Here is a 26,675-nt window from a genome sequence, read left to right as displayed (position 1 = left end):
TTCTATTCTATTTTTTGCATACATATGTAGGAAGGCAGCGCCTGCCTACTTCAGTGACATTAGGAGATTGTTCAGTTGGAAATCTGATGAAAAAGTTTGATAGCACGTGGAGTTTGTAAAATGTAATTACTGTGGATGAAATGTCATTTTTATAACCTCAGAACAACCAATTATTAGTTGTTCAGTGTGTATGAACAACCATCATCTGCTGACATGTCAGTCGATCTACAGATATACAGTATCTTTCCAGTGTGCACCCACCTTGATTTAGTAAAATTAAGTGATAAATTAGGCTCTTTTTGCAGATTAATTACCACATTAGGTTATGTAAAAAGAAATAAAAAAACCTACTTACTCATTCAAAAAAGTTAAACATTATCAATGTGGAAACAAGAGACACATTGAATCAGCTCTAATTTTTAATTTACTGGAATTTGATTTACAAGCTAAAAACATATTAAAATGCCATCAATAATTTAGCTTAACTCATTTTATTTTGAAAATGTTGTAATTAGTAAAAACATATGTTTTATCTAATACCAAGAATACAATAAGCCAACATTTATTATTGACACTTTTTTAATTATTAGGCAATTTACGGAAATGACAGAACTTTAGTTATAAAATAAATGTTCTGCATATATTTTGTGAAAAAAAAAACTTCCAGTAAAACATCAGTTGAATAAATGTGTAACTGAAAACTTATTTTACAATATATGAAAGTACATTGCTCACATTTGTTGTTGATATTATGAAAAAACTTAATTTACATAGAAATTAAATATTTATAACAATATCAGTACAACTGTCACATTTTACTCATATGTTTATGTCCATTTGTTCATATATTACTCATATCATAATCATTTGCATGACATCACTTACTTTACAAATATTCCATTATGTGATAAATAACCAAATCAATTAAGGCAAATGTGTTGACTTTTTGCACAGTTATTCCATCCGTCACCCTATTTTATAGCTAAAAAAGAACATTTTAACATAGAATGTAGTTTGTATGCTATTATCAGTATATTGCTTACTATATATATTCTAAATTTGCACAAATAAAAAGATAAATGATGATAATATATAACACAAACTAATAAATGCAATACATCCATATTAAATTATGGATGTAGTCACATTTTAAATTCCAAATAATAAAATATATAAAATATTTACATATTAGTAACGCAATAGGTATGTCGTTTTTATTGAAGCTTTTAAATTGAGAAATGGGCTACTACATATGTTGTACTGGTTTTCTTCATCACTTGTGTAAATTGTTAGGTTTACAGTCTTAAACTATGCATAAAACAACAGAAGACTTATGGTTCTGCTATGTGTCTTGGCATGCGATGATGGTCTGATTTGCCACGTGACTTCCGTTCTTGTGGGTTGAGATATTTCCATTTATTTGGAGGCATTTTCAGCTTTTTTCTCCTTTTATCTGTGCACCATACTTTTTCACAATATTCCTCAACTTTTTGAAAATTACTATATCCAATAAGCTGCAAAAACTCCTTGTACCATGGTTTAGATGACTGCAGAATGCTGGATTGCGCAGGACAGGGCATTTTTTGGACAACTGTTTCCTCTTCTTCCTCTTTGTGAAACATGTCATCCACACGCTCTTCTTCTACAATTTCCAGAGTAATTTTTCTGACTGTATGAATGTAAGTATGCTCAACAGTTTGACAAAAATACATCCCAGCATCTGTTCTATGCAGCTTTAGAAATAGAAGTCCAAAATCTGTCATTATAACTCTTTCACTTGTTTTCACCTAAGACAGCAACATAGTAATAAAGTATTAATATACAGTACTAATATAGCACAAATATATAAATCTGTGCGCATATGAGCATATATAAAAAACAAAAACTGCACTATGAATAATACAGTATAGTGCTTTATATATGAGATGACCAAAATAGATCAATTGGGACACATACTGTATATAAAATTATAAAAAAAATAATTTATTTACACACAATAATTGATCTAAAATATCAAATACTGTAAAGATAGCTGATAAAAAAGTAACACACTTTCAGCTTGTATAAAGTTATAAACCTTCAATACAAGGAAGGTATGGTTTCCTGCAAGATTCTATAAACATTATTATCAGATTTATTTTATTTCCCCTTCTAGGGATCGAAATCCTGATCATAAACTTGTCAGTTCACTGCCTTAACCACTACTCTATGTCAATGAGTTGAGATTTTTTTATGCACAAAACGGTTTTATCCTGACAGTGGTTCCGGTAGTTCTTTGTAAAGGATACAAGACAATATAGGAGATCCCAAATTACCAGTAGTGTGTCAAATGGGCTCCTTTAACACCAAAGTAGTGTCTCCAAATTCATTTAGTGTATGTATAACACATCTGCTGCAAAGCATCAAAACAGGTGAATTTACAGTGATGCCAAAAACAAATTGGACTTTTGGGCTTCTATTTTACAAATCTCGGCTACATTTAGCCAACAAGAAAACAGTATGCAGGTCTATGGTATTTATTTATATTTTGCACTCATAGTGTGATATTGTATTATTATAATATTAACAAAGTTAGACATTTGTAATTAAATATTACCACACTTTGATATTATTTGCACATCTGTCTCTTCTTGAATAATGGTTGTAAATGTACAATATTACTATTGTTGATAAAATGAAACAGGAATGGATCTAAATAGCCCCCACCAAGAAAAATAGTTTTAGCCATCCAACTCAAGTTGCCACCCAACTCAATTAAAAAAAATCTTTATAATCTGTAATTTCCTAAATATACAATGTTGCATTACAGAATATTGCAGTTATTTGAATAGTTATACAGGTTGAGTCTCCCATATCCAAAATCCTTGGGACCAAGGGTATTTTGGATATCGGAATATTCCGTATTTTGGAATATATGCATACCATAATGAGATATCTTTGGAATGGGACCCAGATCTAAACACAGAATGCATTTATGTTTTATATACACCTTACACACACAGCCTGCAGGTCATTTTATAAAATATTTTCAATAATTTTGTGACTCAAACAAAGCATGTGTACATACATAAAATTAATTTATGTTTTATATACACCTTATACACACAGCCTGAAGGTAATTGTATACAATATTTTTAATAAATTTGTGCCTTAAATAAAGTTTGTGTACACTGAACCATCAAAAAGCAAAGATTTCACTATCTCAGTCATGCTAAAAAAATTCCATATTTCGGAATATTCCATATTTCGGAATATTTAGATATGAGAGACTCAACCTGTAATAATTTATCATGATTATACAGTAAGTTCACTATTCAGGTTACAGTTAGTGAAATTATTTATGTAATCTATTATGAGTGCTTGTTCTTTTCAGATTCATGTATAGGGGTCAATTCAATTAGACGCAAAGAACTCTTGGCCACGAGTATTTGTGGCTATATGTTGCACTTATGGTACATCCGGACTCATGGATTTTTATTCCATGAGTCTGGGGCAAGATCAGGCCTCCCTTGCGTCAAACTGAATTGTCCCCACAGTATACTGTAACTGAGATCTTCACATACAACAAGCAACAACATTAAAATAGTCTCTTAGCTATGTAATAAAAAGACAGTTAGTAAAAAACTATATTTAAATTAAATATTGCCATTTTCATTTAGGATATTGGATTAATACATGCAGATCCCCACACTTTATGTGATATTATTATTATTATCCTTTATTTATATGGCGCCACAAGTGTTCCGCAGCGCCTTACATAGTACATAGAACTAATAGGTGAACAAGAAACAAGTAACTTACAGTACATTACAGTGCAGGACAAGGACACGACTTATATACATTGCCGAAATAGTGATTAAAGCGCTCACAATAAGCTGCCGGGAGTTGGCAGTCCCGTGTTAGGTGCCCTAATGGGAAGTATAGAGTAGAAGAAAATGTAAAGAGAAGCACATGAGGGAAGAGGTCCCTGCTCATGAGAGCTTACATTCTAAGGGGAGGGGCAGACAGACAGGCGTGACACAGAAGGGGAAGATAGGAAGGAAAGAGCATGAGGTGGGTTAGGATGAGTGCTGAAAGGCCTTGATGAAGTAGTGGGTCTTGAGAGCCCGTTTGAAGATTTGTAGAGAGGTGGAGAGTCTGATAGGGAGAGGGAGAGCATTCCAAAGGTAGGGAGCAGCACGGGCAAAATCTCGGATGCGGGAGTGGGTGGAAGTAAAAAGTTGGCAAGAGAGGCGGCATGCATTAGTTGAGCGAAGTGGACGGGCGGGAGTGTGAAGGGAGAGAAGGTCAGAAATGTATGCGGGAGAGGATTTGGTGAGGGCTTTGTAGGCGAATGTAAGAACCTTGAATTGGCATCTGAAGGGGAAGGGGAGCCAGTGTAGGGCTTGAAGGAGAGGGGAAGCAGATGTAGAACATCTGGAGAGGAAGATGAGCCGAGCAGCAGCACACCAATTGTAGTGGAGAGAGGTGAGAGACTGGGAGGCCAGCTAGGAGAAGGTTACAGTAGTGCAATCTGGATATGACCAGTGAGTGGATGAGGGTTTTAGTGGCATCCTGGGTGAGGAAGGGTCTAATCCTGGAGATATTTTTTAGGTGAAAATGGCAGGACTGCGAGAGGTGCTGAATGTGTGGTTTAAAGGAGAGGGAGGAGTCTAGGATAACTCCAAGACAGCGCACTTTGGGGCTAGAGGAGATAGTTGTGCCATCAATAGATAATTAAATTGTGGAAAGTGATGTAGTGGAAGAGGGTGGGAAGATGATCAGCTCAGTCTTAGACATGTTAAGTTTAAGAAAGCGCTGGGACATCCACGAAGAGACAGCAGAGAGACAGTTGGAGATACGGGTAAGGAGCGAGGGGGAGAGCTCAGGGGTGGAAAGGTAAATTTGAGTATCATCTGCATAGAGATGATATTGGAGGTCAAAGGAGTTAATGAGTTCACCTAAAGAGGATGTATATAGGGAGAAAATGAGAGGTCCAAGAACAGTACCTTGGGGAACTCCTACTGTAAGTGGAAGTGGAGGGGAAGAGGAGTCATGAGAGGACTCTATGCTAGAAATTGTATTTGTACAAGATAAAACCATTGGATTCTGACATTACGATCTGGATCATTTCTTTCCAAAACAGTTTAATGTGATCATTAAAACTGAAGAGAATAGCATGTTTAATTGAATATATACATCATACACAGAAGCTGAAGTGACATACAAGTACCGAAGGGCATATTGTTAAGAATATGAGCTTAATGATTAATGTATTAAATGAAAGTATATGTTGGAAGCAAATGCTGATATTCAAGCAAAATAAAATAATATTATTAATAATAATAATAATAATAATAATAATACATATATTTTTTAAGTAGTAGAGAGCAGTATATCAGATTATTATATGTTCTTAATTGGAGCATGGAAAGGCAAGGATATAATACACATGTTCACTACAGACAGCCATTTTGACCAATATTCATAGCCATTTAGCATGTCTGTTCACTGAAAACCAGTGCTTTATTATCAGTATTTGGTAATGAAGTGACATCAATGGTGCTAGTGAGTTCATACAGTTAAATTCTCATGAATTAGTGGACCAATTCACTGCCTTCACTGTGTATAAGTCATATGTGCACTTTATTCTTTATCTGAGATAACAAGATTTTACCTCCTCTTTCTTTGTTTCATGTATTCTCTGCACAAACCAAATTACTTTAGACTGCAAAGAGCGAGGCATGCATTCCAATAAAGTAGTGTTATGCTCAACACCATATAGTGTGTACTCCTCAGTCTTTCCTAGGTTTTCTCCTAAAAGGACATAAAAAAATATTTATATGACAAAATAGTCTGAAAAGGGTTTTTTAAATACTGTACTTAGGTAAGCTACAACCTGGTCAAGTTCATACAAAGTCACATACCATACATCAAATGTGTTTCTCTTAATACATGTTGCAGAATATTTGTGTGTATGTACATTATATATAATATATATATATATATATATATATATATTTTGTTAAAGCATAAAACAGGCAAGGAAATGTTGTCAAACTAACTTTGCTGTGATCAGTACATATAAAACTTCATAGCATGGAAGACTGACTAACAAGATCCTACAACAGTGACAATATAAGACACAGCACCACTTACTGTCCCTCCATTAGTGCTACTAAACAAATACACCTGTACACTGTTACGACCCAAATACACCTTATCAACAGTTGTTACCTCAGTAGCTTGTGAGATCTTTCTCAATGAATATATATACCTGTCAATTTTCCATCTGTATTACACAACATCCATTTGCTGCTTTATCCCTTCTGATTTATACCTAAATCTAGCAAGCCCATACCATCATCCCTTAGACCTTCAACAAAAGTCACCTTGACTGTGCTTGAGTTTAGGATTCTGTGGAATTCTAATGTTGTTCCAGAATCTCTTCTGCTCAGTTTTTTAACTTGTCACATTATTCTTCATTAATATAAATAAAAATTCTGTGCACCCGAAAAATATGATGTGTTTTAGATTTCCTACCTGCTAATGTTCATATGTTTTCTCTGATGTTCTAGATAATATGTAATTTGTTTTACAAGTAAGTAGCTGTCATTGCTGCTGCAACCCAGTTCTTTTCAGATAATCTTGAGTATGTTAGCATTCTTCTGAAGTATAAATCAGTGTTCTTTTCTACCTTTCAGCAACCCCATTTTGCTCTGGTTTATATGAAACTGTCTTTTTATAATCTACTGTGTTCTCTTAAATAGTTCTCTATCTAATGCCCTGTAAATTCACATAATTTGTCACTTCTAATGGTGCGTATCCACTACGCGACCTTACTGAGCGATTGCACGGTTATGACATCGTAATCGTGCACTCGCTCAGTAATCGGCCGCAAATCGGGCATTTGAATGTCAAAAATGACCAGCGATGTGCACACCTGCTGGTCATTTTGACATCTATCATCGCCAGAACATGCTGGTCAACCTGATGATGTCGTCAGGTTGCCCATGTTCGGAGATGATTGATGTGCCTACACATAATGATCAATCATTCAGTGTAGGCACTGCAACCCTAGGGAGACAACGGCACGATTAAGATGTTGCAATCGTTTACGATGTTGGAATCGTGCCGTCGTCCTGGGATTTTGTAATGGATACACACCTTAACTGTGAGTGAATTTTGCTGAAGCATGTTACTTGCCATTGCTACATAGGGGTCTATTCATCATCACTTATTTTTTCAAAAGCAGGTGAAAATTTACATTTTTTTCCGAGCTTGATGTGTAACTGACTGCCAGTTGGCGCCTGAGATGGCATTCAGCCCCCAATAATCTTCACAGGTTGCTGTTTACATGGCAGCCTGTGAATATTTACATGCCAGCCACTGCAGAGCCCCGGAGCTCTCACACCGCAGACAAGTGGCTCAAACTCAACGACAGATGACAGGTAAGGCAGGAGGAGAGGGTGTGTGTGTGTGCGTGTGTGTGTGGGTGGGCGTGTTGTACGCCCGCAGAGGTGAGGGGGGCCGGATCAAAAACCCACGAGAGGAAGGGGGGGCAGATTGGACACCCGCGGGGGTCCGTATCGGACAGTCACGGGGGAGGGGGGGATCGGTTCGGAAAACCATGGTGGCCGGATCCGACACAAGAGGGCTTAGGGGGTGAAAGACAGCAGGGAATAGAGAGGGGAGAGACATGCAGCAGTGAGGTAATCCTTGTGGATACCTCAACTGCAGGGGAAAAGTATCACTTTATCGAAAAGCTGACTCTGCAAAAAATCTATATTGCAGATGGAAATGGTATCAAAACTGAAGGAAATGACCATGGTCTACTTATGTTCTCCAATACAATTACAGTAGGAACATTTTAGTAGAACTAGTGAAAGAAGAGGTGACCTGTGTGGTCCTATGAGATTACCCACACAAGCATGTAAAACATTAATAATGACATTTACAGATGACTGATAAAGATATACAGCAAGTTATCTAATGAAGAACAAAGATGAAGCATTAAATACAATATATGACTATGCGGCCTATTCATCATGACATAAATATCACTAGTGAAAATTATGTTTTAAACTCACTGAGAGTTAAAAAAATGTTTTGGAGGCATTTATCATGCCTCCCTAACAAAAGTATCACTTCCGAAAAGATGCTCTATTTCTTTGTAATGCAGATCAAGTTCAGTGAAGAAGGTTCTATCACTTATCATGACTTGTTATTCTAAATTACTGCAATTTGACAGATTTCATTCTATCGCTGTAAAAGTTAATCTCCTCTAATACGTGCATACGTTAGTGAGTGTTGCTCTGCTTTTCGTATTGATCAATATTCTCTTGTTTCCTTATTCCAAGACTTCATATTTGCCTCTGTGGCTTTAAAGGCCATTCCAGTGTCACTTTCAATGTTGTTATGTGTGAACTCTTTTCTACAAGGGTGTTCTTCTATAAAACTGTTTTTCACAATTCTAAAATTAATTCCCCTTCAGGAATTGTTTCCATAGTGTAAATCAGTTTTCTGCATGGATCAGGTAAACAGCAGAGATGTACGACAGCCACGTGGTTGCATTTTATGGGGATTATGGAAACTGAATGTATACTACTCTCGTACTGTGTGCATGGAAAAAATGTGCATATTCACCCATACGCTGAGTTGCACACATCTTACAATGCACCTGCCCTCTAGGTATATGCTATGTTTGCTACTAGCCATCATTAGTTCACACTTGTTCACACTTGCACCTACGCTATACTAGGTACAAAATATATGTCTCCAAACAGGAGTACTTAAATATCCTGCAGTTGTTTTGACCCTCACACACTAAATTTTGCCTGCATGAGAACACTCCCTTTTAGCCCAGCTATGCCTATTCTGTAATAATGCAGATGTTATCAAAATGCACAGGGCCCTGCATCACCTGCACTTGTATGTATACAGATCTATAGCAAATACAGGACAAAGACATGCAAAATACACTCTAACAACAGGCTTACTTTTAACTCAGTAACAGCCACTATGTCTTCACCACTATTGTATTTAGCATTTTATTGTTTTACATTTTATAGTTTCTTCAGTAGAAACAATTTACTGTTTAAATTGGTTCTTTCATGAGCTTCTGCATCCATTTGCCATAGGGCCTGATTCATTAGCGATTGCAACTGCGATTACGCACACAGACGGCAGATTGTTGCGTTCTGGGCATGCGTATGCATCGCACTGCGCGAAGGTTTCACTGCGATCACACTGCGATTGCAGACTACGCAGAATCCATCGCAGACCCACCGCAAAGTGATTGCCAGGAAGTGACCATTTGCGGGTGGTGATGGTGGGGTGGTTGGTGAAACACAGGCGTGTCAGTGCGTTTGAGCGCCGTTATAGGGGCATGCATAAATTAGCCACTGCAATGGTATACGCAGCTTGAGTTCCCACTATGTGCGCCGAGATTAGCAATTTCTGAGTAAGGTCATAGCTTGTGCAACTGTACGTGAGGCTACGATGGTACTCAAAGTTACCAATGGTTTCACTGTTTTGCTAAGTATTACGGATGTGAGTAAGGGGAAGTGGGCATCCTTATGTTACGTTGCGTCGGCATTGCGATTGCAAACATTAGCATATTTTCGCAGTGACTCTACATGCGTATTCGCAGCTGCGATCGCAGTTAGAATGAATCAGGCTCATAGTCTCATATATTGTGTGAATTAGATGATCATCTTCAACTATTAGGCTTATGGTTGCTCATGCCTGTCTGTCTTTATTATTCTATTCTTGGTTATTAACCTCCAGTCTGTCTGAAGTAATAACCTTTCTCGATTCATCTTGATAGCAGTATCTCAAAATTTCCACAACTGTTATTTGGCATTATTCAGTTTAGTAACTGCTAACTTAAGCTCTGAAGTGCCAGATTTATACTCCCTTCGAAATACAGTTGATTTACTCACAACAGGTTTCACTGGAAGATTGCGTGCATTCTTCTGTGGTGTCTGGGCCCTTGTGGCTGTGGTATGATCTTAGTTAATTATTGTGACAAGCTGGACTAATGGTTATTTTTTTTTATATGAACTACATACATTTGTTTTGACCACCAAATAGCCTAATATTGGTTTTAATATATGACTTACTTATTGGTATTTTAAATCTAATGTCAGTACTTTAATAAAATTTGATGTACAGTAGTTTGTTTGGGGGATATACACTGAAATGGAAAGTTAAATGATATGGTATGGAATATGTAAGTTAATGGAATTTGATAGTATGACAATTGGAGCAGTAGGATAAATGATGATATGACAGACTGCTGTTTACAGGACCCCTTTGACTACTTGCTGTAAACATACAGTATAACATTGTCTATTTTATTTATGTTCTGGTATTATTATTAAAGGAGCAAAGTGGCATCCTTGAACAGTTGCTTTAAGTCATTTTATATACATTATCTGGGTGCCCCTTGGTTATGTTGTTCAGCTGTTTTATGTAACAAAAACACTTAGGTTTTACAATTTACATCATACATATTCATATTGTGTAAATACAACTTACCATCATTAATATGTTGCCCTGAACACTGCTGAACTGCATTGCCATGGCGAACATCCTGCCTTCTGAAACGTCTGTCAAAAGTACAGTATACATGTGTTTATCAGTATCATTAATAAACAATTGGATGTGGAAATACATACAATCTATCTAGTTATTTACTATCTTAAGTGCTTTCATTATAATTATAAGTGACCGGTTATAATTCATTAACAAGTTAACTGTTACATACAGTATCATTACTTGAAGGTTTGTTTAATAGCTTGCTGTAAATCACATATATACAGTACATATCAAAACGTTTAGACATTTACTCTGACTAACCAGGTTCATAATCTCCGATTCAGGGGCAGAACTAGTGGCGGTGCAGCCGTTGCTTTGCACCGGGGACCGCTGTGGTGCAGGGGCCCATAACCGCCTGTATCCGACATCGCCGCTGCCCGCTGACCCGGTCCCCATTAGATGATGTAGATTATACTATATTTACATTATTTACACTAGAGATATGCGGTTCGGTTTTCCTGAAAACACAACACACCCGAACTTTGAGGTTACGAGTCGAATCAAGTCCCGGCTCGGATCATGTATGGTGTTCCGAGTAGAACAGAGTCCCGGCATGGGTTTGCTGTAAATTCAAAACTCGGATTTAAAAACAGAGTCTTGGGTTTTGGATTTGCACATAAACAGGTCCTAATTACATGATTTTAGCTGTTTTTAGAAATTTTATGAAATTCAAAACCAAAACAGAAAAGAACCAAAACACTTAAGGGTGGATTTGTCAAAACCATAACATTTGAAGACTGTTTTTCCAAAACCAAAACACGAGTGTCCACGCACATTTCTAATTTACAGCACAAATTTGAATATGTATGTAATGCCATGTCACTGGGAAACTAGCAGGTCAGTGAAGAGAGACACTGCAATGGGGACCCCATAGCAAAATTTCTATGCCTCCAGTCTGTCGCTTCAGAGTGGGGTTGTTTAAATTTTGCTATGGGGCCCCCATAGGTTTAGCTATTCCCTTGGCAAACAGCACTATTATTTATAGCTGAAAATGGATCGAAAGGTGACCACTACTTGCTTATGTGTGTGGTCATTTTGATGCTGTAATACACAGGTTCTCAAACTCTGTCCTCAGGACCCTAAACAGTGCATGTTTTCCAGGTCTCCTCACAGAATAACAAGTAAACTAATTAGCTCCACCTGTACATCTTTTAAAATGTGTCAGTGAGTAATGAATACACCTGTGCACCAGCTAGGTGACCTGGAAAACGTAACCTGTTTGGGGTCCTGGGTACTGAGTTTGAGAACTGCACTAGTAGAATTGAATCATCATTTCTATAGCTGTTATTGCATAATTGCTATTTTCGTGCACCTACCTTTTAGAATGTGTTCCATGGGGAAAATACCTGGAGCAGGAAATCCCATCCCATGCACAATACGGGTCACGGGCCAGGCAGCAATCAGCACAAACTGTACCATACATCTCACAGTGGTGAAGCTTTACTTGAGCAACACTAGATTTAGACCCAATGTACAGTTGCTGCTGTAATGACAAAAATAATTAGTATTTATTTACCTAAAGCAAGTAAATAATTTACAATATATGTTTAGATTAAAACCATTTTTACTATACACTCATTGCACATTGAATTATCAAACTCCCTGGGGCGCTGTTGTTTAGACACATTAATTACTACATATCTGCAATTTCTAGTGACACGGGAACTGTCACCAGTGTCTATAGCTGCAACAGGGAATTTCTACAATTTTACATTCTTTAAATTTTTTTATTATAACTCCACATCGCTATATATTTACATCCCCACAAAAGTATCCCCAGGAGCGCACAACACCACCACATCAATACCTAAGTAAATAATTAAGTTTATGTATTTAAGTTTTTGTATGATTTTAACATCAGAGGGTCTTAACAGTAACTGAAGAATGCAAAACTATCGCTTATATCACATAACTTCTTACTTCCATTGGGTATATTATGAAACTATATAAATCTACAAAATGATTTTACACTAGCAACTTGGAATACATTTTTAAATTAGATCACTTTAAAAAACATATTTCACATGTGTAGATAATGATGGAGCATTGACATATGGGAATAAGATGAAAATGATAAGGTCAGTCACCACCTATCTGTGACCATTTTCAATAGATGTTGCTCAGATTTTGATGGTCCCAGCTCAGAGCTCACCAGGATCATTTTATGGTAGATAGACTCATCTTTTTATGAGTAATGCTTGTGAATGTTGAATACAAATAAGGATTTGGCCCAACTAGGGAGTCCTGATACCAGTAAAATAGAACACCTCTTTTATTGTAAATTACGTATCCTAACTATACATTTATTTAACATTTATAAAAAAAAAATAAGCACATACTCTCTTTGCTGAAATTTCCATTGCAACAATAGGTTCAGAATTCTGAAACATAAAAAATATATAAAAAGAAAAGATTACTATGATTATCCTGTATATAAAAGGCAACAACATACTAAGTATAGGTGTATATTAAGGGGACATACAATGACATTGAAATATAAGATAAAGGTCACCCTTTGGGGGAGATGCACTAAGCCTTGGAGAGTGATAAAGAACCAACCAATTATCTTCTAACTGTCACTTTACAGGCTGTGCTTGAAAAATGTAAGTTACGAGGTGATTGGTTGGTACTTTATCTCTCTCGAAGGCTTAGTGCATCTCCCCCTTTGTTTTACAATCAAAAAGTTGTGGGAAATACATAGACACTGATAATGTAGTAACAAACAATCTTAGGCGGGAATCCAATTAGACGCGAGATTTAACTCACAGATAATTAGTCGCGTTACAGTACGTGGGGAGATGCTTTTTAATTAAATAGCATTTTTTCTGTGAGGTAAACCAAGGGTCTACATGCACTATCCCACTTATTCAGCATAAACGGCAGAATAAATGGATCTTCCACACTAGTTAAGCCCCCGCGGCTGCCTTGTCTTGCTGACTTCCTCATAGCTCCTGAAGCTGCGAGGAAAAGTCTGCCTCTGCGGAATAACAGGTGGGGTGTGGGGGGGAAGAAACTCCGCCACTTGAATCTTCTAGCATGGGTAATTAGTTGCGGCGTAAACCCGGAGAATATTTCCATTCCCCCCATAGCGGTATGACTGGTGACAGTGACCATATGTATGACAGCTATGGGAATAACTAATCTTAGTACGGGCCATGAATCTTTGCACTGTCTCGTTTCTGCACTTAGAGGAACAAAAACAGAAATCAAAAAAAGGCAAATATATGTTTAGCTGCTCTTGTTATATTTTCTTTCTGTCCCCATGGCTGCTACCCCAATACCTGTTAAATCTATTATACTCTTTATTAGCATTTGCCTAAGACACCATGGGGCCCATTTATCAAAGCGTATTTGAGGTATAATCCCCGAAAACCCCAGTTTTCAGGGGTTTACCTCAAATATTAAGTTTCCCCTGTATGTATTAAGAAGGGACCGCAGCAGATACCTGCTTTGATCCCTCCATTGCCGCTGGCAGCTCTCCGTATACATCGCAGGGAAGGGCCCCTTTCGGAGCCCATGTCCCTGCATGTCGCGGATGATACATCCGGCCGGTATGATTGGATTTTGCAATGCGATCATGGGCGTTATTGGCATGCTCTGATCGCGTTGCAAAAGCGATCATTGATAATTGGGGCCCATATGATGTAAGCAGGTAAGAGTCAATAAATAGCCATAAAGACAAACATTTTAGAGCAAATAGCAGGGTGTATATGCTGCTTTCCTATACTATAGTTTTGAACTAGAAATTTAAATTCATGATGGGACATGTACAGCACCCCCTAATGGAAAAACCCAATAAATATACAATGTTTCAATCACAATTAGTTGCCATAATACACATACCTTAAACACCTGGAGCTCTTCAAGGATAACTTCCTCCATTGTTTCAGTCTCTTGATTGTAAATAGTAATAACTTTCAGTACTTTCCCATTGTCTTAATTATAGAAAAGCAAACAAAGAAGACAGATGTAACTATTATTATTATTATTATTATCCTTTATTTATATGGCGCCACAAGGGTTCCGCAGCGCCTTACATAGTACAGAAACATAGTACATAAACAGTTGAACAGAACAAGAAAACAGTGTCATACAGTTTAAGACACTATTAAACAATTAACTATTACATTCCATTATAAATTCCATTTAATATGTAAAAATATTAGTTATAAACAACATAGTATTGGGTGATCTCAGATGACAATGTATTATAAACAAAGACGTAATATATTGGTGTGATCCTGTCTTATTATGGCAAAACAATTGTTATAATTGTTAACTGGTGCTATACAAATTGTAAGATGTTATCAAGTTTGATAATGTTAAAAAATAAGCACAACAGCAAAAACTACTGAAAGAGAAAAGTAACTGTAACCTTTACTAACAAATAATATCACAACATAACATACTATATACAAGTTCAATATTCACTTTATACAATTAGACCTTTACCTGTTCCTAGAAACATAACATGGTATTGTCCATCTTCTGCCTCCACTCTATCTACAGCAATTTGTTTTAGGTTATATTTTCCATCAACCTTCACATGGATTGGCCTTTTATGTACAGGCCTAATTGACTCATACATCAGTGGATGACTCCTAGCAAAGCGTAAAGTCTCATCTGGATAATCCTTGGTCGTTCCATAATGACCTCCATTTACTTTGCTTGCACACTAGATTGCAAACAACAAAGGGAAGAAGATTTAATGATTTAATTATAATATGCCTTGGATAGGTAACTATCTGACACGTTATTTCTCTGAAACTGCAACTGCATCAATCACAAAACTGAGCATGAAAAAAATATCAATATAATCATAAAAAATGCAATTAGCTTAAAAATATGTTACAGTACATGGATTTATTAATATCAGGGTGTTATAGCACATATTTATACATATCAGAATGACCTGGAACAGAGAGTTCAATCAGACATAATATGACTATGAATTATACTGCAACGCTGACAACGGCCTATCAGGAATCATTTTAAAAACTTAAAAGTCTTATACTAAAATCACCATTAAGATTATTTTTCCTATCTACTCTATATTTATTTTTTATTTATTCAATGATGCATCCCTCTTATGAAGGGTATAAGTTATGTTTTACTGGTCCCCAAAGATAACATTAATAATTTCAAGGTTAGAACTCTGTGAAGTCACCATAATGACTGCTCAATGCTGAGCTCTCCAAGCTTAATTAGGAGTTGCATGCAAACTGATTGCCACTTGGCACTATTAGTTTGATGTATCATGACAATCCATCTTGAGTAATCTACAGTAGCTCAGCTGAAGGCACAAACATATAGGGTAAAATTATTGCACAAAGGAGGTTACATTTTGCAGGTAGCATACCTTTTCTGTACATAGTGCCTGATTATGCAATGGACGCAATGAGCGATTGTTTGCCATCACGCATGTGTATAAGCCGCACTGCCCATGTGCAGTGATCGCGTTGAGATTGCGGATGCACAGAGGAATCCATCGCAAAGTGTGTGACAGGCTGTTAGTGTTTGGGGGGTGGTGACAGGGGGGTGGTGGGGAAAATGCAGGCGTGTGTGTCTGTTTGAATCTCATGGGCATACATAAATTAGACACTGTGATTGCTACCGCACCATGAGATCTCTCTGCATGCAGGGAGACTTGCAGTGTTTGCTGCTGGTCAGACTTGTTGCAAATGCTGCGTGACTGCCCGATGTGCGTCATTGGTAGCGATGTTTATGCAGAAGAGTGACATTGGACGGAGATGAGAGAGCAGCAGTGGGTGTCTTTATGCTGGCTTAGCTGTGGCAGGCATTAGCATATTTCCCAGCTGGGTCGTTCCAGGTGAAATCGCAGCTGCAGTCTCATTAGCGTTCTCTGCTGAATCAGGCCCATGGTTTACTATCTGAAGTAAGTTTGAAATATGTAATGTTACTAAAACTTACTGAGCCAGGTCTTGGGTACGGTACTTTGCCCTCATACATTGACCAATGGTATTCTGGTCCTTCCTTGTGGGCATATGGGCCATTAAAAGCTTCACGTATGTTAGCCATATGATAGACACAAACTGCATACCCCTTAAAAATGTTGCTAAAAGTAAGGAAATACAGATGGGTTAAAGTAATATATTTTGAAGAAAAAATTGTGTCATAAATACACTTTGATTAATAATTAATAACTCTGATTAATTTTTAAATGCACACACACACTGTGTGTGTGTGTGTGTGTGTGTGTATTTAGCCTTACACAATGTAGTATTTAATAAATGGAGTAATGTTCCATATTTACCTCTTGCCTGAACTGACAGGTTATACTTATACAACATATATTACTAATGTGCTGCTCTTAAAGTGATTTACTGTTTCTTGAACCAGCATTGTAAACACCTATGTAGTTGCAGACTACGTGATATGTTTACTATCATGAGGAAAGTTGTGACTAATATTTATTTTTCATTTTATTTAGCAAAAATACGTGAACTATACCACATTAATTTCATTATGTGAAAAAGATACTTTGTATAAGTTTTAGCAAGTTCATATAATTATAACAGTAAACATAAAAAGCTGTATAATTACAAAATGTATATACTTCTTGAATTACTTAGGTCAGTGGGGGATGGACACCCTGAGGTTTATGATTGTGCCTCTCCAGCCTCATGTCCCCTCAGTGTGTCTCTCCAACCTCAAGCTCCCTAATGTGTCTCTCTAGCTTCATACAATCCTTGTGTTTCTCCTGCCTCGTGTCTCTCCAGCCTTATGCTCTCCCTGTTCTCTCCAGCCTCATACCCTACATGTGCCTATCCAGTTTCATACCCTCCCCGAGTCTCTTCAGCCTCATACTCTACTTGTGTCTTTCCAGCCTCATACCCCCCTGTGTCTATCCAACCTCATAACTCTCCTGTCTCTCTCCAGAGGGAAAAAATTGTGTGTGGGGAACACAAATGTGGAGACAATCATGGGGGGTGGCATCGGCACCTGGCACTGACAGCATTGCCTGGGTGAGAAGTGAGGTTGTGGCTGTGACTAGCACACAGCCAGTGAAAGTTGTGAGGGCAGATAGGGGGTGGGGACTTCCTGCAGCTCTCTACTGCACAGCTAGTAGACTAGAGGTTCTGAAAACTTGGTCCTCAAGGCACTCTAACAGTCCAGGTATGCTTGACCACAGGTGACTTAATTAGTACCTCAGTCAATTTGATTTAACCACCTGTGCTCAAACATGGATATCTCTAGAACTTGAACTGTTGGCATGCCTTGAGGACCGTGTTTGGGAACCTCTGTGCTAGCCACATGTGTTGTAGCATATAAGTATGTTTAATTGCTATGGGATAGTTTTAGCATTACATTCCATATTGCTACTAGTCTTAAATTCATTTTAACCTCCCTCCCTTATTCCTGTTTTATTTTCACTCACAACTCATTGAAATTGAGTCAGTGCAAAACCAATAATACTCTTAAAACTGTTAAAGTGCTTGGTAATCCAGTTACACTGAAGCATAATCTTTGATTTTTCCAATTAGTTTTACTGTATATTTATTCTCAATAAATGTCTTACCTTGTGGTGCTGAATAGTGCAAATATCTCTGGGTTCTTGCCATCTCTGGTATGCAGCAAGAAAACATCTTCTGCATTGGAGAAAAAGAGAACATACAGTACTGATATTAGCATGGCTAGGTATGCCTAACAGATCTAATTATATTACCAAGAATTTGAAGAGTATTGGCTCAAGCAATACAATTATCATTTCAAATATTAAATATACAGTCAGGTGCATAAATATTGGGACATTAACAGAATTTTCATATTTTTGCCTCTATTCACCACCACAATGGCTTTGAAATTAAACAAACAAGATGTGATTTAACTGCAGACTTTCTGATTTAATTTGAGGGTAATTACATACAAATCAGGTGAACGGTGTAGGAATTACAACGGTTTCTATATGTGCCTCCCACTTTTTAAGGGGCCAAAAGTAATGGGACAAACTAAACAATCCTAAATCTAACTTTCACTTTTTAATACTTTGTTGCAAATCCTTTGCAGGCAATTACAGCGTGAAGTCTGGAACGCATTCACTTCACCAGACGCTGGGTTTCATCCCTGGTGATGCTCTGCCAGGCCTCAACTGCAAATGTCTTCAGTTCCTGCTTGTTCTTGGGGCATTTTCCCATCAGTTTTGTCTTCATCAAGTGAAATGCATGCTCAGTTGGATTCAGGTCAGGGGATTGACTTGGCCATTGCATAACATTCCACTTTTTAGCCTTAAAAAACTCTTTGGTTGCTTTTGCAGTATGCTTCGGGTCATTGTCCATCTGCACTGTGAAGCTCCGTCCAATGAGTTCTGAAGCATTTGACTGAATATGAGCATATAATATTGCCCGAAACACTTCAGAATTCATTCTGCTGCTTTTGTCAGCAGTCACATCATCAATAAATACAAGGGAACCAGTTCCACTGGCAGCCATACATGCCCACGCCATGACACTACAACCACCATGTTTCACTGATGAGGTGGTTTGTTTTGGATCATGAGCAGTTCCTTTCCTTCTCCATACTCTTCTCTTCCCATCACTCTGGTACAAGTTGATCTTTGTCTCATCTGTCCATAGGATGTTGTTCCAGAACTGTAATGGCTTTTTTAGATGTTGTTTGGCAAACTCTAATCTGGTCTTCCTGTTTTTGTGGATCACCAATGGTTTACATCTTGTGGTGAACCCTCTATATTCACTCTTGTGAAGTTTTCTCTTGATTGTTGACTTTGACACATATACACCTACCACCTGGAGAGTGTTCTTGATTTGGCCAACTGTTGTGAAGGGGTTTTTCTTCACCAGGGAAATAATTCATCCACCACAGTTGTTTTCCGTGGTCCTCCAGGTCTTTTGGTGTTGCTGAGCTCTCCGGTGCGTTCTTTCTTTTTAAGAATGTTCCAAACAGTTGATTTGGCCACACCTAATGTTTTTGCTATCTCTCTGATGGGTTTGTTTTGATTTTTCAGCCTAATGATGGCTTGCTTCACTGATAGTGACAGCTCTTTGGATCTCATATTGAGAGTCGACAGCAACTGATTCCAAATGCAAATGTCACACCTAGAATCAACTCCAGACCTTTTACCTGCTTAATTGATAATGAAATAATGAGGGAATAGCCCACACCTGTCCATGAAATAGCTTTTGAGTTGATAGTCCCATTACTTTTGGCCCCTTAAAAAGTGGGAGGCACACAGAGAAACCGTTGTAATTCCTACACCGTTCACCTGATTTGGATGTAATTACCCTCAAATTAAATCTGAAAGTCTGCAGTTAAAGCACATCTTGTTTGTTTCATTTCAAAGCCATTGTGGTGGTGAATAGAGGCCAAAATATGAAAATTCTGTCAATGTCCAAATATATATATGCACCTGACTGTATTTTTACACCATTTTTTTTTACTATACGCAATAGTGAAGTACTGTAGTTGTGAAAATAACAAAAACACAAAAATATTTACACAGCTATAAATGAAAAACATTTTAGAATGTATACAATAAATGTAATAGAAGGTAAATTGTTTACCAAGGTCATCAAAATGTGTGTCAATTCCATTTGGTCCAGGAACCGAACAAATTAGTCTAGATTTGAGAAATGTAGTCCATTTGTTCACCATCATTCTTTGCCCACCAATGTCATTCTAAAAGTAGCCAAGCACACATAAAGTACATATATGTTTAATAAATATTAATTTTCCTTTTAAAGACCAACAAAAATTATTTTAGCATAAATAAGTACGAAGAACCTAAATGTCAGTGTTTGCAATTATTATGTACAACATCTTGAAAAAGAGAACAGTGGTTCTCAAAGCGCATTGGCCGAAGGGAGTGCTGTCTGGAGGATTTCTGGCTGTCTATTACCGTCTATAAGTGGATCCAAGGTAGAACCCACTTTTATTTACAAGTCTATTTGTTCGGGTACCGGTCTCCGTGCTGCAAGCCAGCTCCCCCATATATCACCTTTAATTTTTATGTAATTTTATGTAGTTATCTATATTTTGCCACTTGTTATGTTTGGTCAATACATTTTTTCTGTGAAAGAGGCCTCTTTCATTACAAAGAAACCATGATAGGATTATCTCTACATCCATCTATGTGAGTACTGGTATGCACCTATTTGAGACCTGAAAAGAAACCTCTATATGTGTTTTATACTAATTCCCAATGTAAGTGAGATATGCTATTACATCTTTGAGAACAGCATTCAAACATAAAGTGTGTCGTTGGAAAAGTTAACACTGAAAAGATGCCTTTATAGGAACTTCCCCCCACTCTGAAGAGTGAGTAGGGGTATGCTCCGCCAGCTTCTAGAATTGCATAAATTATTTTTTATAACAACTTTGAGTATTTTGCATTCTCTAATACTTTTCTTCTATATATATTTTCAACATTACCCGCATCAAATATTGGTACCTGAGAACTTCAATGGAAACTTACTGACTATCTTTAAGTTAAGTATTTGAGTTTTTTACATTTTCTTTCACCACCACAGTTTATCTATGATAATTGCGCAATTTTTTTGACACTATCCTTTACCTTTATCCCATGTACTGGGACAGATCCAATCATCAAAAAAGGCTGTATTTATCTTATTGGATCACCCTCATATTCTCACCACTTTTAGATCAAATAATTGTGTAAGGTTGTCCCATCTCCACAATGCGTATGTAGTGGGAGCCCGGGTGCGCGCCTCATTGTCTCCCACTACGAGTGAGACAGGACAGACCTGGAAGAGGAGGACCACCTGCTGCTGTAATTATGGGAGCAGGGAAGGGGACGGAACAAAGTAACAGGTGGGTGGGTCGGGACAGAGCCGCGGGAGGATGGGGAGCAGCAGAGAGGGCTAGAGCATGGCGTGGGGCCAAACGGGGGCATATACAGAGATGACGCGGCATATGTAAGGTCTGTTATACTAGTATAGAAACATTTTACTTACTGCACAGACTCTTCCCACCCTAGAATAAATCGCTTGCACTCCATCCCCTTCGATTGCTTTTTCAGTGTAAAAGAAGTAGATTTTATTGTCATCTTTATCTTCATTGTCTGGAATCATATAGGAGCCTACAAACTTTGCTTCTAAGACAATAAAATCATAATAGGTATTAGTATTACTTATAACTATTTTTTAGAAAGATGTAGCAGATAAATAAAAATAGGAAAACGTTATCACAGGGCACAGTCAGTCTTGCCTTAACTGACAAATTGAAAATTAACTGCTAGATTGCGTGTAAAGCATAGAAGGAGAGACCAACTGGCATATTATATTTCAGTGAGCAGTGGACATCACTCTAATTTTAGCATATCCTACAATGGGCAGAACCATTTTCCAACATCTAACTCAGAAAGGCAGCATGCCAGAGAAAGTGATGTCACCTAACCTAACAAAAAGTTACAATAAACCCTGTTCTCTGAAGGAAATAATTAAATTGTATAAAAATATTAAACTCTACAAAAACACCTTTATATATGGCTATGGAGGTACAATCAGGGCCATAGAGAGCGTCGCCGGGCCCTGGTAAAGAGGGGCTGTGGCCTAATCTCGGGAGGAGTAGTCATGCCCCCTTGAGAAGGAATAAATATGCCACACTTTGGCAGCGCTGCGTAGCTGGGGAGGGACGCTGTGATCGTTCCTCCCCTCAGGCATAGGAGATTGCTGTGGCTGCTGCTTAGCAGCCGCGAGCAATCTCCCACTGCTTCCCAGCACACGCTGTGTGCTGGGCTGCTACGAGGGAAAGAGAAGGGAGGGGGCGGCGTCGGACCCGGGCCCCCGCCGGGCACCTCTGGAAGCCCGTGCCCGGGTAAATTGTACCCGCTTCCCACCCTCTCGTCGCCCCTGGCTACAATGGATAATATATACACTATGTAAACAAAAGTGATTGGACACCCCCACGCAAACAAAATGCATACCACGGCACACGAGTTCCACATGGCCACTAATGTGGCGGTTTCGACAAGAAGACTTCGTAGGGAGGCCCATGCACTTTACAATGCCACCTGTCATGTTTCCTGGGTGACGCTGGACTGGCATACAGAAAAGTCGGTAACCCGGATGGACTGGCCAGCGCAGACCCCCGACAACTTATCCCCATTGATAACTTCTGGGATGAATTGGAGCGACGGGTGCGTACTAAGCAAACTCAACCTTGTTCAGGATCACAGTTGGTCACTGTACTTAAGGCTGAATGGCAAAACACACCGCCTGCTATTGTCCAAGAAATTTGTGGACAGTTTGCCAAGAAGGGTGTCTGCAGTAATCACTGCACATGGTGGACCTACTGTACAAGGTACTGACGTATATTTGGGAGAGTCTAATCCTTTCAAATCTGCAGTAGCTTTAATTAATTGATCTAGTTCTTGCACATGCTGAACAAGTTTTAACATTTCTAACTATAAACATGATTACAAAAAACTCAATGCAAGTGAGATACTGTACAACCAGAAAGATAAACTGAAAACAATTACATGGCAAGCAAATGGAAATTGTTCAGATGAATGAGGCCTAGGGGTATATTTACTAAAGTGCAGGTTTTTAGAAGTGCCCATAGCAACCACTCAGATTCTACTTAACATTTATCTAGCACCTTATAGAAGATAATCTGCTTAGTTGCTATGAGCAACATCTCCACTTCTAAAAACCTGCACTTTAGTAAATATAGCCCCTAAACTGATACATAAATGAATCATGAACGTGACTAGGTTATCTGAGGTAAAACATTTCCCTAACTCAGTGGCAAACGCAGGATTTTGAAAGGGGGGGTTTCCAATACTTGGTTACAAAACCAATGGCAAAAAATCTAAGCACATACAGGCAGCATTCCTCCTCCTCCTCCTCAATAATCCAAGCTTGTTAATCAATTACTGTGCAACCTTTCAGATGCCTTGACAAAATATATAATAAATGCATCTGAAACATGGCACAGAAATGGATTTGTATGAGACTGAGCTATGCTTAGATCTTAGGATTTGCACTGAGTCTGTTGAATATATATATATAAATATATATATATATATACATACATATAAATACAGTGATCGAAGTGGAAATTTTGAAGTTGGGGTATGGAAATATCAGTGGAGCTTTGCTTAGACAGGCCCAAATCTTGAACCCCACTGATATTTCCATACCCCCACTTCAAAATAAGGACAGTGACCTGGGCCTAATGCCTAGAGTCACTTACCAAGGGCACGGGCTCTTTGGCTGCTAAACAAGCACCAAAGGCCTGATAGTGAGGGGCTGTGTGTACTGTGTATGGAGATGATGAAGGGGCTGTGTGTACAGTGTATATGCAGAGCAGATGTAAGGTGCTGTGTGTATGCAGATCAAATTGTGAGGGGCTGTGTGTACTGTGTATACAGCTGGTGAAGGGGCTGTGTAACACAGCCCCTACACCATCTGCTTACACAGTACACACAGCCCCTTCGTCATCTGCATACACAGAGTACACACAGCCCCTTCATCATCTGCATACACACAGTACACACAGCCCCTTCATCATCTGCATACACACAGTACACACAGCCCCTTCATCATCTGCATACACACAGTACATACAGCCCCTTCATCATCTGCATACACACAGTACACATAGCCCGTTCATCATCTGTATACACACAGTACACACAGCCCGTTCATCATCTGTATACACACAGTACACACAGCCACCTCACCGGCATCTCTGCACACAGCCCTGTCACATAACTCCTCCCTCTCAGCACTCGTTACGCCGCAGTGGTGGAGTGCACTCTTCCCTTCAGGATCCCTGGTGGCACTTCATAATAATGCACCGGCCACGCGGACCGACAGCCATTTAGGAGCGGCCACATGTCCGCTCATGATTGGTTACCGGCCGCGTGGACCAACAGCCAATTAGGAGCGGCTACGTGGCTGACCTGATTGGATGCTGGTCTGCGAGCCATGATTGGCTCGCGCGACCGGTGTTAGTGGCAAAATTTGCTCCCGGGTGCCCTATTAAGCTGTGCGGCGTTGGATCTGCGGGCAGGGGGGTTTCTAGGTCTCGGAAACCCCCCCCTGCGTGCGCACCTTTAACTATATGACAGTTATGATGTATGATAAACTACAAAACTTTTACATTGTGCAGATTTGTCCCTGATCCAATACTGTATGAAATTCTTCACCTCTGACATGAAGTGATGTAACATTTTGAAAATCTATGATGGTGTGCCCACAGTGTTAGTGTACTCTACTTCACCACTCTTCTCTTAAGCAATTAAAAGTCCTGATTTAAAGTGTTGGATCATACTGTTTTATGAAATCACCTTTTAAAATGCGATCATCATCGTGCTCTGTTCGGATATATGGCAGATGTCCCATGCTCCTAAATAAAGTAGCGTCCCTTCCCCAGAAATCATTGTAGAGTCCAACAAACAGCTCACCACCTGCAATAAAATGGTACATGTTAATCTATTATCTTCACAATATTATTATTATTGTTTATATAAAGAATATACATATTTTACAATGTATCTTCTTTCAACAAACTGTTTACATTAAACAATTATTTCAAAAACTGCAAAAATGTCAGCTTAAAGTATTTTGTGACATTATGCATCTGTCTTAAACTGTGTACACTTCAGCCTATGTGTACACAGCGTGATATCGTCGGCGACGGGACCCGGCATGCGGAAAGTGCATACTTGCCGATGTCGGGTCTGACATCATTAGCGACATCCCCCGTCGGCCCTGCCGCTAATGACCTGCAGCAGTCCGTATATCATGGGTACAGACTAGATGATGTAACCAATATGTCGTTCAGATCCGCAGGATCGGACGACATGTCGTCTAGTGTGTACCCACCTTCAGTCGAAATAAGCATGTTTGAGGGAAATGCACAGTATGTCAATATAACGGGAGAAACAAAGGCTATGGGCCTGTTTCAGAGTTATGTACTATGCTAATGTTTTCGCAGTTTAGTGATAAGTGGCTATCTGAGCATGCTGCCAAGTTGCCCGGCGCATTCATAAAGGTACATTACTGTAGTTGTTCACAGTGACTATTTATTAGCAGTGTGACTGACAATCTGGAAGCGTTTGGGGGATGTAACAGGGAGTAGCATCAATACCGCAGGAGTCGTGCGACCATTTCAGTGGCGTGTCGCATCCTGTATCTGCCATTCCGTATGCAAGAAATAGGGCTCCAGTGCCTGTTACCACGGCCATTCTGCGGGACTACTGTATATGCGACAATTGAATGATCTGCGACCAATATTGCATATTTGTAAGCAGATGCTGCAACATTTTATGCAGATGCTTGGATTTGCAAAGCTCAATACATCTCCAGCTGCAATATTGACATATTTTCACATCGCAGCTGCATACACATATGCAGCAGAGGTGGCATTAATGTACCACTCTGCATCAGGCATTATATTCAGATTGGTCTAGCTGCCTGAAATTGCATGAATAAGGGTGTCTCTCTGTGAATACCTACCTAGTATTATATCCATATGATCACATGCAATTCAAAGAGTGATACAGGATATTTGAAATAGATTATAGACTAGAAAATGCAAATTACACTGAACAAACCCTCTGCACCTCAGTTACAATCCTAAATGTGCCCACGCATGCGTTCATCTTGCTGGCCCAATAAACTATTTAAGATTTTATTGGGCACAAATGTACAAATGCAAGGGCACGAATGATTGGCCATCAATCCCAGTTTGTTAGGAAGCCAAGAGATGTGGAAGGTGGTAGATACTGTATAAAGAAGACATAATCTGATTATGACAGCATTTGACCCTGTATGAGATCATTGTAAGACTGCGCTACTTTAACTTTGATAGAACTTCAACCCAGTTGGTGAACATCAGGATCTTTTCCATTTAGCTAAACTGATTCCTGTGTTTGGCCAAATTATGAATTTAATTGCAACACTATTTACACACCCCTATCACCAGACTATAATAGGCTGCATGTTGTTGTCAGCAGATAACTTGAAACAATGTTGCTCCCAGAGCAACAGTAGAGGAAGCAAGTGCCGCATGTGTGAGGGAGAAGAAACAATAAAGGTGGGAGAGGCCATGCACTTGAGCCTTTGCCATACCCCTTTTATGTACATTTG

At 38.7% G+C, this 26,675-nt stretch overlaps 1 protein-coding gene across 2 annotated transcripts in view; it reads right to left on the bottom strand.

Annotated features, from left to right (window-relative positions):
- Positions 1-621: 621 nt before the first annotated feature.
- SEMA3E (semaphorin 3E) overlaps positions 622-26,675 on the bottom strand; it is a 203,942-nt gene continuing 177,888 nt past the window's right edge. Inside the window, exons 6-17 of one of the 2 annotated variants that reach the window (XM_088468799.1) lie at positions 24,872-24,991; positions 21,531-21,670; positions 20,121-20,235; positions 18,122-18,191; positions 16,513-16,657; positions 15,034-15,256; positions 14,425-14,516; positions 12,921-12,962; positions 11,898-12,061; positions 10,522-10,592; positions 5,657-5,796; positions 622-1,787 (exon numbers count right to left, since the gene is read on the bottom strand). In XM_088468799.1, coding sequence (XP_088324925.1) covers positions 1,332-1,787; positions 5,657-5,796; positions 10,522-10,592; positions 11,898-12,061; positions 12,921-12,962; positions 14,425-14,516; positions 15,034-15,256; positions 16,513-16,657; positions 18,122-18,191; positions 20,121-20,235; positions 21,531-21,670; positions 24,872-24,991 — 1,778 coding nt within the window. In that variant the 3' untranslated portion in view covers positions 622-1,331. Of the gene's footprint in view, positions 1,788-5,656; positions 5,797-10,521; positions 10,593-11,897; positions 12,065-12,920; positions 12,963-14,424; positions 14,517-15,033; positions 15,257-16,512; positions 16,658-18,121; positions 18,192-20,120; positions 20,236-21,530; positions 21,671-24,871; positions 24,992-26,675 lie in introns of both variants that reach the window. The other variant, XM_088468798.1, reaches the window with a different exon arrangement.

Source organism: Taudactylus pleione, unplaced genomic scaffold (assembly GCF_031769625.1).
Source record: "Taudactylus pleione unplaced genomic scaffold, aTauple2 ptg000086l, whole genome shotgun sequence".
In the NCBI taxonomy this organism is placed as follows: domain Eukaryota; kingdom Metazoa; phylum Chordata; class Amphibia; order Anura; family Myobatrachidae; genus Taudactylus; species Taudactylus pleione.
Note: the sequence above shows the minus strand (reverse complement) of the source record. Positions and strands in the feature narration are given on the sequence as shown.